General features: G+C 48.1%; 1 protein-coding gene across 6 annotated transcripts in view; it reads right to left on the bottom strand.

The window, feature by feature from the left end:
* Window positions 1-12,809, bottom strand: part of SBNO2 (strawberry notch homolog 2) — a 65,984-nt gene that overhangs the window by 15,821 nt on the left and 37,354 nt on the right. For all 6 annotated transcript variants that reach the window (XM_055708088.1, XM_055708086.1, XM_055708089.1 and 3 more), the window contains 7 exons: window positions 10,272-10,433; window positions 4,367-4,459; window positions 3,695-3,791; window positions 3,173-3,333; window positions 2,591-2,724; window positions 1,980-2,070; window positions 477-620 (listed from right to left, as the gene is read on the bottom strand). In XM_055708088.1, coding sequence (XP_055564063.1) covers window positions 477-620; window positions 1,980-2,070; window positions 2,591-2,724; window positions 3,173-3,333; window positions 3,695-3,791; window positions 4,367-4,459; window positions 10,272-10,433 — 882 coding nt within the window. The remainder of the gene's footprint in view (window positions 1-476; window positions 621-1,979; window positions 2,071-2,590; window positions 2,725-3,172; window positions 3,334-3,694; window positions 3,792-4,366; window positions 4,460-10,271; window positions 10,434-12,809) is intronic.

The following is a 12,809-nucleotide window of genomic DNA, read 5'->3' as shown; positions in this document are numbered from 1 at the left end:
CCCGAGGATGGGAGCAGACAGAAAATGCAACAGCCTCCTCCAACCAGCTGAAAACCAGCCCCAGTATCAACAGGACTGACTCACTCCCCGCACCACATGAAATCTGTTGGGTTTTGCTTAGTCCTTAGAGCCCAAAGTCATTTCCCCCTCCTTCTCCTTTCACTTCCAAGGTACGTCTTGTAATGCTGAGGGAGAAGAATGCTGAAAAGGTTAATTCCAGCTGCATTCTTCCCCTCCTCCTCCCATCACCAGTGCAGCCTGCAGAGGAGGAGAGAAGAGCTGGGGGGATGCATGCCTTACAGCATTTAAATATCTACCGCAGGCACCAGGCTGCTCAGCACAGCTGCTCCCAATGACTTCAGATGGCCACACGCTCTTTGTTCCTTGGTGAAGTACAATCACAAGCATTCCATTCGTTTCTCTCTCCAGTTTTAGTTTTGGTTTTGGTTTGTTAAGTTTTTTTTTTTAAAGGATACAACTCCATCAAAGTTTTCCCTGCACCAGTCCAAAATCTGTTTTAAGCGCGTCCTGTGCTGTCCACCAGCCTGGCTTTCACCAATCAGCGCAGAATAAGTGGCAAAGAGGACTCCTTCTGAGGTAGCTGTGTCACCATATTTAATCTGCAGAAAAAGAAGAGCAGCGCACACACTCACAATGTTTGTTGCCTGTATGTCGCCCCCATCCTTTGCCCACACTCAACACTGTCGATTGTGCTGCGACTGTTCAGGACACACGCTCCTGCCTTCAAGAACAAAACCCAATCTGAGAGCAGGGCAGACAAAAGACTGTTGGTAGCTGACGTCTTTAGCACTTCTATTTGGCACTGAGAGATGGTGATGACAGGGACTTTAAATGCCTGGAGAAGTTCCACTAGCCAATGTGTCAGCACATCTGGATGCATGCAGTGAAATGGGGAGACCACGCTAGGACTTCAATTTTCTGGCCAACTGAAGGCACTTGATTTTTTTTTAAGCAACAGTTTAGAATGTTTAATGGTTTTGAACCCTCCCATCTGTTTTAAATATTTCTAGAAGCTAATTTTCTCTTTGACCAGGTGAGAGTGTTGCCTATCTTACTGTCATAGGTCCCACCTGTAACAAAATAAAAGGTAGCGGAAAAAACCCCCACGGTCCCAATCTGAAGTAAGTTCCATTTAAAGCCTTTTTGGTTTGAAAACAAACACCCCTTTCAGCCTCTTAGTAGAGTGCACTCAGAGGTGTCAAACACATGTGGTTTTCATTGACTTCACGAGGGCTGGTTGTTTGATACCATTAAAAACCAGAGGGAAGTGTTTCAGTGAACTGGCAGACAAGCCTGGACTAGGCTGATGCACTGGACAAGAGACTAAAGCACAGGCTGTGAAGAACCCGTGAATAACCATTACATCACTGCTGGTTTTTTCTTTTGAGAAATGCTTCATCCTCATCACTGAGTAACTGGAAGAAAGTCTGAAAATTCTCCGATTTGCTCAGCTGGGGGGAAATACCACGTGCTCAGCCCCAGCACCAGGTGTCTGCAGCAACCTGCCAGGCACCAATCTGTGCACTTTTATGTGCTCCCTTACTCGCATGCTCTGAAAAGCAGTTCCAAGAAACCAGTGCTGGGAAACATTAGCCCAGGAGAGTAGAGCATGGCCACAGCTAACAGAAGTTGTTCCCTCTGCGGGACTCTTCAGGAATGACGAAAAAGGTTCACGTCCTGCCGTACTTTGCACTTGCCTGATGCCACTTCTCGCTCCCTGCAGGAAAAGAGCTCTGTGCTCACAGTGCAGCTCTGCAGAGTGTATAAAAATAGCAAGAGCCCCGAGTGGGAAGAGCACGCCGAGGGAAGGGAACAGCAAGCAGCTTGCTGTCTGCTACTGCCTGTGCCACCAGCCACACAGAGGCAGAAGCGACTGCTGCTTTACAGGCTAAGGTGGATCCCTCTAACTGGTACTGCAGGCTGATTTTCCAGAACACCATTACAACTTTTCTCCCTACCTTATTCAAAGCATGCACAGGAATGTGGGAGGCTTCAATGTCTTTCAGGTCTCTCTCAGCATCATACTTGAGATCGTTGGAGACGCTGAACCTGCAAAGCAAGACGGCGGGTCTGGTTATCTGCTAAGGAGCTAGTCAGGCCACGCAGAGTGATTAATAGCTCTGACTAAAGCACCAGGAGGTGCGCAGAACTGTCGTATTTCCAACTGCCCACACACCTCAACACAAAATCCTACAGCAGACTCCAGTCTGCCACTTACAACAAGCTGCGTGTGTTCTGCAGTAAAACCCCCCTCCCCAGGGGCCTGAGACTGCACCCGGGAAGTCCACGAACACCCCCAACCCCCCCGCTGACTTCAAAGAGCGCGGGGACAGGCTCGTGGTACATCATCTGCTATTTCACAGTGACTCACTCTCCATCGCCGCTGCAGGGGAAGTCTTCCCGTTTCCCAGACAGCAAACAGGCACGAAGAGGTGGAAACGACTTACCCAAGGCCACAGCATGAGTCAACTATAAAGCCAACATCAGCACTAAGGAATTCCTTACTCCCAGATCCAAACTAACTCCAAGGTCTTACGGGAAAAGAGGAAAGAAAAACCCAACAACTTACCACAGAGCTTTTTTCCTCCCTTTAAGATAATTTTCAAAAATGATGCCCGCAACTGTCCTGCCCTTTCCAACTCCAGCACCGTCCCCAATCAGGAACCCAGCTCGCTGCCCGTTGGGTAATAAAACTTCATGTTGCTGCAAAATCAAGAACAGAACTGGAAATTAAACTAGATTTGCCTTTCCTAACAGCTTTGATGTGAGGTTATAAGAGCACCACTTCACCCTTTCACATATCCCATCAATGCCAGCACGTTTCCTGCTCAGATAAACAATGGCAGGAACAGTCGTGTGTCACGGCCAAGCTCACAAGTGGCAGTTCACAGAAACGGCCCCCAAAATGTAAAGCACTCCCCTCTGCAATAAAAGTCAAGGATTCTTGCCTCATTGGGAAACAGACCCCACAGAAGTCCCCAGCTTCAAATAATCCTTTCAAAAGGCATTTAAAATCCCACATGCCAAATCTTCCGAAGTTTTATCACCTACACGACAGGTTATTGTAAAACACACTTGAACATTTGTTCATACGAAAGGCAGATTCCTTCTGGTGTAAGACATGCAAGCTGGGCAAGCTGGAGCCCTGTACCTGGCAGGCATAAATGATTGCTTCCAGCTGTAGTGCAGAGAGTGACCCTTTGTCGGCAACAGAGCGTGGCAGGGAAAGGCTGTAGGTGATGTCGGGCGGGGGGACGCTGGACAGAGTGCTTGTTTCAACCACAAGGTCAGGGTGGTGCTTCCCAATCTTGGCTAAACAACACAGAAAAAACATAATTCAAGTTCTTCACACCTACAGGGCACCTCCTATGAATAGTCTGTAGCCCCCTGTTCAGGAACAGAAGCGACAAGCCCCACCCCTGCTCTTTACTCTTTTGTTCCATTTAAATTTCAGATTGTCACAATCAAGCCATGCCTCCCCCAAAAGCAAGCAACAGAAAAGTGTTAAGTTAGCGTAGCACCAATAAAGGATCAGTACACTGGTGAAGTTCTAGAAAATCACAAGCCTGCAAACACCACATAAGGCTTGCAGGAAAATAAGGGAGCCGTTAATTAGGTTGGTCCACAATGGAGTTAACAGAACTTCCCACATTCATGCGATGGCAACACTCACACTTCGAAGGTATATATTCTGCATAGGTCTCTGTTTGCCCCAGCTCTTCTGTTTCCTCCTCCTCACCTTCATCCTCCTCCTCTGCAGGAGCCTGAGACTGAAAAGAAACACAGCATTGACCAAATGTGAATGTTCTCATTTTGCTATGGACACAGGCCGTGCTAGAAACTACACCATTTAAGCCATCCCTATGCAAATTCACAAACCCTTCAAATACAATTAATCTATAGACTCCAGCAACACGAGGAACACCATCCATGAGAGCCTGCCCAGGGGGCCCAGCAAGCGCTGTGAAGCTACTTTCAGCGCCTAGTCCCCACCAAATTAGGGAAAAATGTTTACATCACTTTTCAGATGGGCTGTGAGCTTGCATGAATTCTGCCCAGCTGTGCTCTAATCTGGCCCTGAGTAAGGGACCCAGAGCAGCTTTAAACTCAGCACGGCACTCAGCAGCATAAAGCAAAGTCGTGAAAGCACAAATTATTCTTTAACAAAGCCAGGTTCCACCAAAGGAAACATAAGACGCTTCTGGGAAAGGGCAGTGACTTGTAGATGCCTGATTTTCTCGTCCCACTCCCTCTGAAGGGCAAACAGAACTGCTCCCCTCCGCATGGATGTCACCGAGTTAAGAGCCTGGTGTCCAACCCTACCAAAGCCACCCGTTGTTCTCACCTGGTAGCTTATGAGGAGCGGGGTGCTGGGGACAGCAGGAACGTGGTCACTCGAACTGTTCAAGCCAGTGAACGATCTGCTGGGTGAGAAGAGCTGGAACAGAACAGGTGTAGGTGAGAAAGCAGTCTTACCCCTCAGCCCTCCGACCCCAGAAGATACAACAGTAAAAATACTTGGGCTCTGTACTCAGATTTTACATTCTGATGTTGACAGTGGACTTTAATACCGTTTGTGAATGAAAAGCCCTGGGCAATAATTCCAGAAACAAATAAATCTTGCAAATGTCAGCCATGCCTTTGTCAACATACACACAGGGAACAACTGGCCAAGGTAAATACATTCTTGCAAGACGTGAATATTTTGTGTAGAAGCCCACGTGGGTTGAAAGCCTGCACGTCCTCCCACACCCACGGGACAGGAACCTTTCTGCACTGGCTGTAGTTAACTACAGGACATTAAGACGGGTCATCCCGAAATGCCACGTTTTGCCTTGATCCATGAGATCTCGGGCATAAGCCCAATTTTTATACCCCTCCCACTAGCGCTAACAGATTTCTTGTGCAAACGTTGCCACTTTCAAAGGACTCTTACAAGCCAGCAGTCCCCGTCAAGACCCGATTGAAGTTTATTATGGGAACACTGGACTTGCTCTGCACTGGAGCAGTTATGTTAGTTGCTATTTTCCGTTTGCTTCAAAGGGAGCTCTGTACAAAACAGCTCTGCCGTTCCCAACAAGACAGGACCTTGTTAAAAGGAACTGTGTAGATTCCCGTTGCGGGATCATGTGTTATATTCTAAACCAGCAAATCCAGCTGCGAGCTCTGGGTTCTATTGCTAATGGAAGAGAAACAGCATTGCTTTGGGGACCAGAAGGGGAGACGGGAGCACAGCCAAGGCGATCCAAACTGGGGGGGAGCGGGAAAGACTGAGCAAAATTGCAACTAAAAGCCAGCGCTGGGAAAGGACCGAGCATTAAATCAGAACACCGGCACTTTACATCTTCTTACAAACTGCCCTTGAGGCAGGCATTTACTTAATGATTGTGCAAATTTTTTTTTAACATTAAAACCACTGTTCTAAGTAATTACCTAACTGCACCAGAACACAACCCGCGGGCCAGCACCAATTAACAGCTGTCCCAAGGTGAAGATCCACCACCCTTTGCCTGAGACCACAAAAGCCTGCGCGCTTCAGCTGCCCGTCAGGCTCACCAAATTCTTGCAGAAAACAGGACCACCAGTGAGGACCTCCACTACAGAGACCAGCCATGAGGCCTGGGAGCTCAATCCGCACCAAGACCCCCACCCAGCTGGCAATGTGGCGGTCAGGGTGCCACACGGGCCAGCTGGGTCTCTCCAGGCACCAGCTGCTGTGTCAGAGTTAATGATGGCTTTGGACCATCCAGCCTGCTGCACCGCAGCCTGCCAGGAGAGCTCCTGAGACACTCCTAGCTGGGAAGGTACAATCGAGGAGATCCTTCGTGTGCCCCCCCCCCCCCCAATAAAATCACCCTGGAATTTCCCGACAGCGAGCAAGGTCAAGCCAGCAGCTCGTGGCATCCAAAGCAATCAGCAACTCCAGAAGCAGCACGACTGCAAGTTTAGAGCCTGCAAAGAGTGCCAGACTTACAGAGAGACCAGCAGAAGTGAAAGATGGGAAGTTCTTAAGCATAAACATGCCGATTATTTCCTATTTTTAAATTAAAAAAAAAAGAAAGAAAGAAAATTTAAAAAAAAAAAAACCACCCTCCATTACTGGAAGCCTGAGTCAGAATTACCAGAAGGAAGCTGGACGGAAGAGCTATTTTCAGTGCCAACAAATCTGGAGAGCAGGTGAAACATCTCCACCTACAAATCTGAGCTCAGTCTAAGAGTTTCTATTTAGGCAAGAGAAAGGCCCAGATCTGCTGGAACAGCAGGACTTGCTCCTCTCAGTTCCAGCACTGGAAGGTTAATCCAGGTCTGGGTTTGTATCACGCAATCTGCAGAGTACAAACCCCTGCCGTCCCAGTTCAGTGGGGCTCTGGCACACAGCGTTTGACCTCAGGTGTTGCAAAGGAAGTGACAGAAATCCTGGTGGTTGGGAGTACTGGAAAACTAACCACCTGGCCGAGAAATGCTGTGAGGGCTAGTCCAGGTGGGACCAGAGCTGGACTGGAGGATAGGGCATCTTTCCCCAGCCTGAACTTGTACCATTTCTTCCTTTCTCTACTCTCGCTCACCTCCCAGTTTGATTTTTCTCCTTCCTCTATGCTGCGTGTCTAAAAACATTCATAGAAGAGGCATGCAGGGCATATGGAAGAACACTGGGATGTAAGCAGGAGAGACTCATTCAGTAAAGTTGCTGACACATGCACAAAGACTCGGTCTTACTCCATTTTTTTCCTTTCTGCATTATTCTCCATTTTGCCCCACCTTGCCATGAGTTCAGTGGGAAAAGAAACAGCGACATACGGCTGACAAGCCACCTCCCCTCTGCATAAATTCATTCCCTATGTATTGAGCTAGGACAAGGCTGTTCACATTTTTCAAGTGCTGTGGATGAGTTAGAAAAAACAGATCAGCAGCTCACAAAAATTCTAGCTACAGGCTTCAGAGGCAGGGCTTTGCTTCCCCAATCTTAAAAACACTGTAAACTTGTGAGATGGTTGTGAGAAAACACAATGGATTACAGGAACTATTTTTAAAAGGTATTTCACAACTTCATTACAAATGCAGCAAGCATGGGTTTTGTCTGCTAACTCCTGCAAGTATGTAACAGTGGAGTAGCTCTTCCCTCCATGCCCATTCCTGAAACGATAAACACATTACATACGTCTCCGTTCTTTACGGATAAGAGCTCTCCCCACGCCTGCACATGAACGCAGCTCTGTGTCCAGCCATTTCCCCTTCAATCACAAACACTCCACCTAAAGCTTCAGCGCTGGGCACTTGAGATAAGGGTTTCTTAGTGAGCTTGACATGTTCAGCGTTGCGCAGTCTCGCTGTGATGCTTTTAACTGTAATTTTGCTCTGTCCTCCCTTCTGAAAACCCGTTTCCCCAGTGCTGGTGACAGCTGATAGAAACAAGGGGGAAGCTAAAATAGGGATATGGTCTTTCCCATGCCATGTCTTCAAATTGCTACACAGCAGAAGGCAGTTCATTATTTATTTATTTATTTATTTATTTTTTAAAGAGGATGAGGTACGAGGCCGTTCTTGTACCTGGGATCTACACATGGGTCTCGCAGGCAGGACTCACCCAGTTTCACTCACAAGGTATCCCACACATCACAGCTGTGTAAGGATTGCCATTTCCACTCTGCCTGAACCTTGGGAGACTGAAATTCGGGAAAAACTACCACCCTGACAACACCGTGTGAGGCTAGCCATTGCTCCTGGGTAAAGCTGCCTACACAGCTGCCACTGGGATGTCCTGCATCAAAACAGACTGGGCCTGCATCTCCCCAGCTCACGTACGGGGTAACAGGACCGACACGCAGCTCTGTACTGCAGCTTCGTAACTGCTCTGGCTACTCAAAAGCCAAAATTCCTGCAATTTTATGGAAAATTACAGTGATGTAATGATGTGGCGAGGGACAGGGAAGGATTATCTAAATTGCTTGTATATTTGGTGCAGGCTATCAGCAAAGCCTCCATCCTGCACTGAATGTTATAGTAAGGAACCTTATCTTTGGCACTGCCTTCAGATTTCGCAACAGATCGCTTGTTTGCCTCCTTTAAGAACAACAACCACAAAAAAAGCATATTTGAAACTCAGGTAATAAAACAGTTGTCAATCACGATCCAGCCTGACAATCCGTTTACCTTGTGTCCCGTGAGTTATCACCTCCCACAGAAAAATGAAACCGAAATCTCCTGCCTGGGACCTGCTTAACTGAGGCCTCAGGAAATAAAACTCAAACTCAAAAAACCAAACAAAAAAAATCAAACTCAGTGAAATTAAAAACCAATCAAAACCACCCCCAACCACCTCTGTATTCAGAAAACACAGATAAGGCAACGTTTAAAATAGTTAGAGATTCTTTTCTAAAGGAAGTCGTTTATAAATGGAATTCCAAGGAGTTAATTAGCTTTATCTGAACCCAAGCGCTCTGCAGAACAAGGGGCAAGGGGAGGAGGTGAGAGCAGCACACAGCAGAGACCTAGACGGCTGCTCCCCCAGGCCAGAGAAGTTGGTCTCACACGTATTTGTTTCTCACTTGCATTCTTTACGCTGGGTTTGAAACGGCTTTTCCCACTAAGATTTTTGCTGTATACTCCACAGATACAAAACTACAAGCTTTTTTAAGCATCGAGTATCTCGACCAGAGTTCACATGTTTAGAAAAAAGGACACCAAGGAACTATTTCTGTAGTGATTTAGGCTACGACGTAAAAAACACTCAATAATAGGAAACCGGGAGTCATAAGGCATAGGCCTTCTCTCTCGGGGGATGCATCTGCTTTCTAGCTTTTTTCATCCCTGTTTACAAGCTGTGATGTCTTCAGCCTTTTCTTTTGTGCAAATAGCTCAACTCTCCTTCCTGCTGTCTCAAACCGCAAAGGGGTCCAGCCTGTGCGTAGATCGCCTGTGCAGCCCTCACTTGGCAGCGCAGCAGCGTGACCCTTGGTGTCCAACACGATCACCCGCGGGCAGCAGAGCAGCAGTACTCGCTGCCTCCCACTACAGACACGCTGCAGGCCAGGAGGATGCTGCACAGGTCTATGAAGGTGATGCAACCTCAGTGATTTCAGCAAGAGCTCAGGTGTCTATTTGAGGATCTGCATAAATGGCCTGAGATCTCACAGGAAGTTTAAGGCAGGCAGGAGCTTTGATTGCCTGAGTGCCAGGCTAGGACCCTCACCACTAAGCCACGTTCCTTCAGTGCCCGACCTGTCACTGAGCCACACAGCAGCAGCATCTGCCAAGACTCTTACTTCCCAGCTGTGACAACCAGCCAGCTTTCTTCATGGAAATCGGCAGACACACCACTAAGTGAAAATGCAGCCTCTAAACACAACAGAACCTCAAAATACAACAGCGGCTAAAGCACGGCCATGCCAGATTGCCTTCTGGGGCATTCACACTGAATCTTTTTCCCCAGTGTCTTCGTAAGAGAATGACCTACAAAGGAAACCGACTGCACGACTGGGCATTCACCGTGACAGCCGAGATCCAGAGATTCCACAGACACGTATGATATTGGTTCCGCCAACAACCAAACCCGTAGCGACTGATACCAGGTTGTGCAACAGTGAGTAACCAGTCCCAACAGACGAGGGAAAACAGATGGCAGAAAGCTGGTAAAAATGCACAGAACCACATGTTGCTGTGGGACTGTCGGGAGATCACATGCCCAGGGAAACTCAAGAGACGTAAAAGCTTGTAGGGACTTCGACTCACAAAGTAAACACAAATGGTTAGTCTTAAGTTGAGACAGGATTGGGGGTTTAGTCATTGTTACTAAAATATCTGCCATGGAGAATAAACAAATGGTGGCTGCTGCTGAGGGCAGTTAATGATCTACACCACAGTGTTTTTCCTGCAGTCCTTCTCTTCAGCACTCCTGAGCACCCCGTCACAGTCCACTCTGGACCTGCTGAATGTTTTAGGGATAGACCTGACCCATTGTGCACCTACCCACCACTGCCGTCAGAAGAGCTAGTGCCTGCACCACACTCTGAAAGAGTGCAGGTATCCCTTTGAGGATGTCCGGATTCCCTCCTGCTTCCAGGAGACTACAGTTTGTGTCATCATTTCACCCCATCCCTCCTCAAGTGAAGTTGGTAATAGTAAAATAACACCATTGTACCACAAATCCATCCCTGCAGGGAAATGAGTTGTTTAATTCCTTGGTGAAAACACCACAGGATGAAGCCTAAGGTATTTATTGTCAGGGACGATGGAAAAGGAGCAGCCCATACCTCTATTTGGTTCTGCTGTGGTGTGTTTATATCCCATAGTGTTGGCACGTGGTTCAGACCATCGGCAGGCAAGAAGTCCTTAGGATCCGCAATGTCAGAGAGGGAATCCGCAGGGGATGAGAAGAGGGAGTTGTTGGAGAGCTCATCGAGGTATGAAGAATCCTGAAATGGAGAAACAACCACAATTAGAGGAGGCAGGATGAGAAGACCAGAGACCTCCTTTCCCACACCTACTCATCCAGGAATTTTTAATTTCTTGCTATTAAATGAGCAGCTCCTTGACTTCATGCTCCACAAAACTTAGAAATTAACTTTTAAATGAGGACATGCTCTAAGCAGCTGGTTTAAAATCTCAGTTTCTTGAAAAAGTAAGAAAAACATGGACTGGACAGAAGTGCTGGTACATGTTCAGGACTGACTCAGGCTGCGCACAATTCTACATACAGAGTGGGAGAAAGAGGAGCATTCAACAAGTTCTGTCACCTCAGCTTTGTATTTGACCTTGAAGAAGTCTGAGGGGTGAAAAGTCCTCAGCCTAACACTCGGAGGACTCAAGTATTTCATTCATGCACAGAAACCCACAGAGTACTAGCTACACCTAGTAATGACACAGCTGTTTAACTGCAATTTCTAACACAGCGATACCTGGAGGCTTCGGGGAAAAATTAAGTCTCCTCGTGCCAGGTCGTGCACAAAGAAGGCTGCCAGGAGCAGGGGGAAGGAGCACTAGTGTCATCTGGATTTGCATCTAGATGAATCTTGGCAAATCTATTAATCCTTTTCTCAAGGGCGTGCCTCAGTCCGGACAAGAAGAGAACGTGCTTCAGTGATGAGGATCAATCTCTGCCCCCACTCTTTTTCTGCTGCCTGTCCTGAGATGCCTTACAACCGTTTTATTTTGCGCAAACCCGGTGATGATGATGGTTTGAGTCACACGGACTCTAGCTCAGAAAGAGCCTTCAATCCCCATCCTACGATCAAGTCCTTGTCTGTTTTTTCAAATTTCAGGTGGCAAGAACCAACAGCCAAGAAGCACTTCTTACTCTGCATCCTGCAGCACTTTCCCTGACTCCATCACATCATCTCAGTTCTCCTTCCACATCAAATACCACTTTTAAAGTTTTTCAAAGCAGAAAAACCTTGTCTGCTGTTTATTGAAGAGCAACATACTTCCAAATGCCGAGGTCCTGCTGGAGGCAAGCCTCTGTCCCAGGGGGACAGGCAGACAGACCAGCAGGTCCTTCTTGGTGCCTCACAGGACCCTGCCAACACAAACGAGTTTTGTGGTTCCTCACAAGGGTCAGGTCTGTCAGCAGATGGCCAGCTCAAGCTCTCCGCTAGCCCAGATAACCTCATGAGTGCGTTATTACCGCAGCGCGGCTGCCAGGAGAGCCACCGTGTCTGATACTAGGAGAAATCACCGTTCATTTCCAGTTAAGGGCCAATTTCCTACTACAAGGCAGAAAGGCAGCCAAAGATTTTTAAAAGTCACTTAGCCCTGCCTGACATAAAATCATGCACAGCTGAGCCTGCTTGCACTATTCCTAAGGGCTTCAGGCCAAGAGCTGGGTCAGCCTCCCTCTCATGACTGCTATCAAAAGTTACAGGTTTGCAGTATTTAAAACCATCAGACATATTCCCTTCACCTTCTTCCCAGATATGTCTCGTCTGGCACCTGAGGAGACACCCTGTCTGCTCCGAAGCCATAGGTGCAGGTGCTGCAGCTACGCAAGCGCATGGATGTGCTGAAGCAAAGGCAAGCGGTGACAGAGGTCACGGCGCCACGTGTGACGTTTGCATCCTTCAGTTACCGACGGGGGGACCCGAAGGCCTAAAGAGAAAGAGCGGTTCGGTTGTGCCACCAGGGTGGTGCTGTGCAGGACACCCTCCCATGCCACACGTGTCACCGCAGCGGTGCGCCCAGCCGCAGCCCTTGCTCTCCATGCTTCTGTGGCTTGTTTAGGATCACCCAGAAACCAAGGCTTTTCCAAGACTGAAGCAGGCACCGAACTTTATCCTCTAAAAATTACGTGACCCCTGGAAATGGGACTCCATTTCACACCTGACCAAGTAGGAAGGCAGCTGGGTAAGTCTGGCCTTTCTTGGCCAGAGCAAGCGCCTTCTCCATCCTGCAGCAATGTGCCCACCTCCCACAGCCTCAAGTTCCTGATCTGGAGTACCACATGGACAGTACACATAGGATTCAAGCAAACATTGCTCAAGCCACTGAGAATTTTTTTTTTCCCCATTAACTCCCCCCTCCCCAGGTCTGTAGCCTCTCTCAACCTTCCAGTCCCCTGCAGAGACACTCACCGATTACCCTGAACCGCTGTGCTGCTGAAACAAGCCACCATCTCCCCTCACTGTCCTCCCCACCCTTCTGCTTCGTCCTCTGGGCTCACCATCCTAAAAACAAGCGCTGCAGGAGTTCAGCAGCCTCGGGCTATCACCACGATCTACGCTCCTCTGCTACCAACACCTCTTCAGATCCAACCGGGACACGGGTAAAGCAGAGAGCGTTGACATCTGGGCTTACTG

Source organism: Falco cherrug, chromosome 4, assembly GCF_023634085.1.
Source record: "Falco cherrug isolate bFalChe1 chromosome 4, bFalChe1.pri, whole genome shotgun sequence".
Taxonomy (NCBI): domain Eukaryota; kingdom Metazoa; phylum Chordata; class Aves; order Falconiformes; family Falconidae; genus Falco; species Falco cherrug.
Note: the sequence above shows the minus strand (reverse complement) of the source record. Positions and strands in the feature narration are given on the sequence as shown.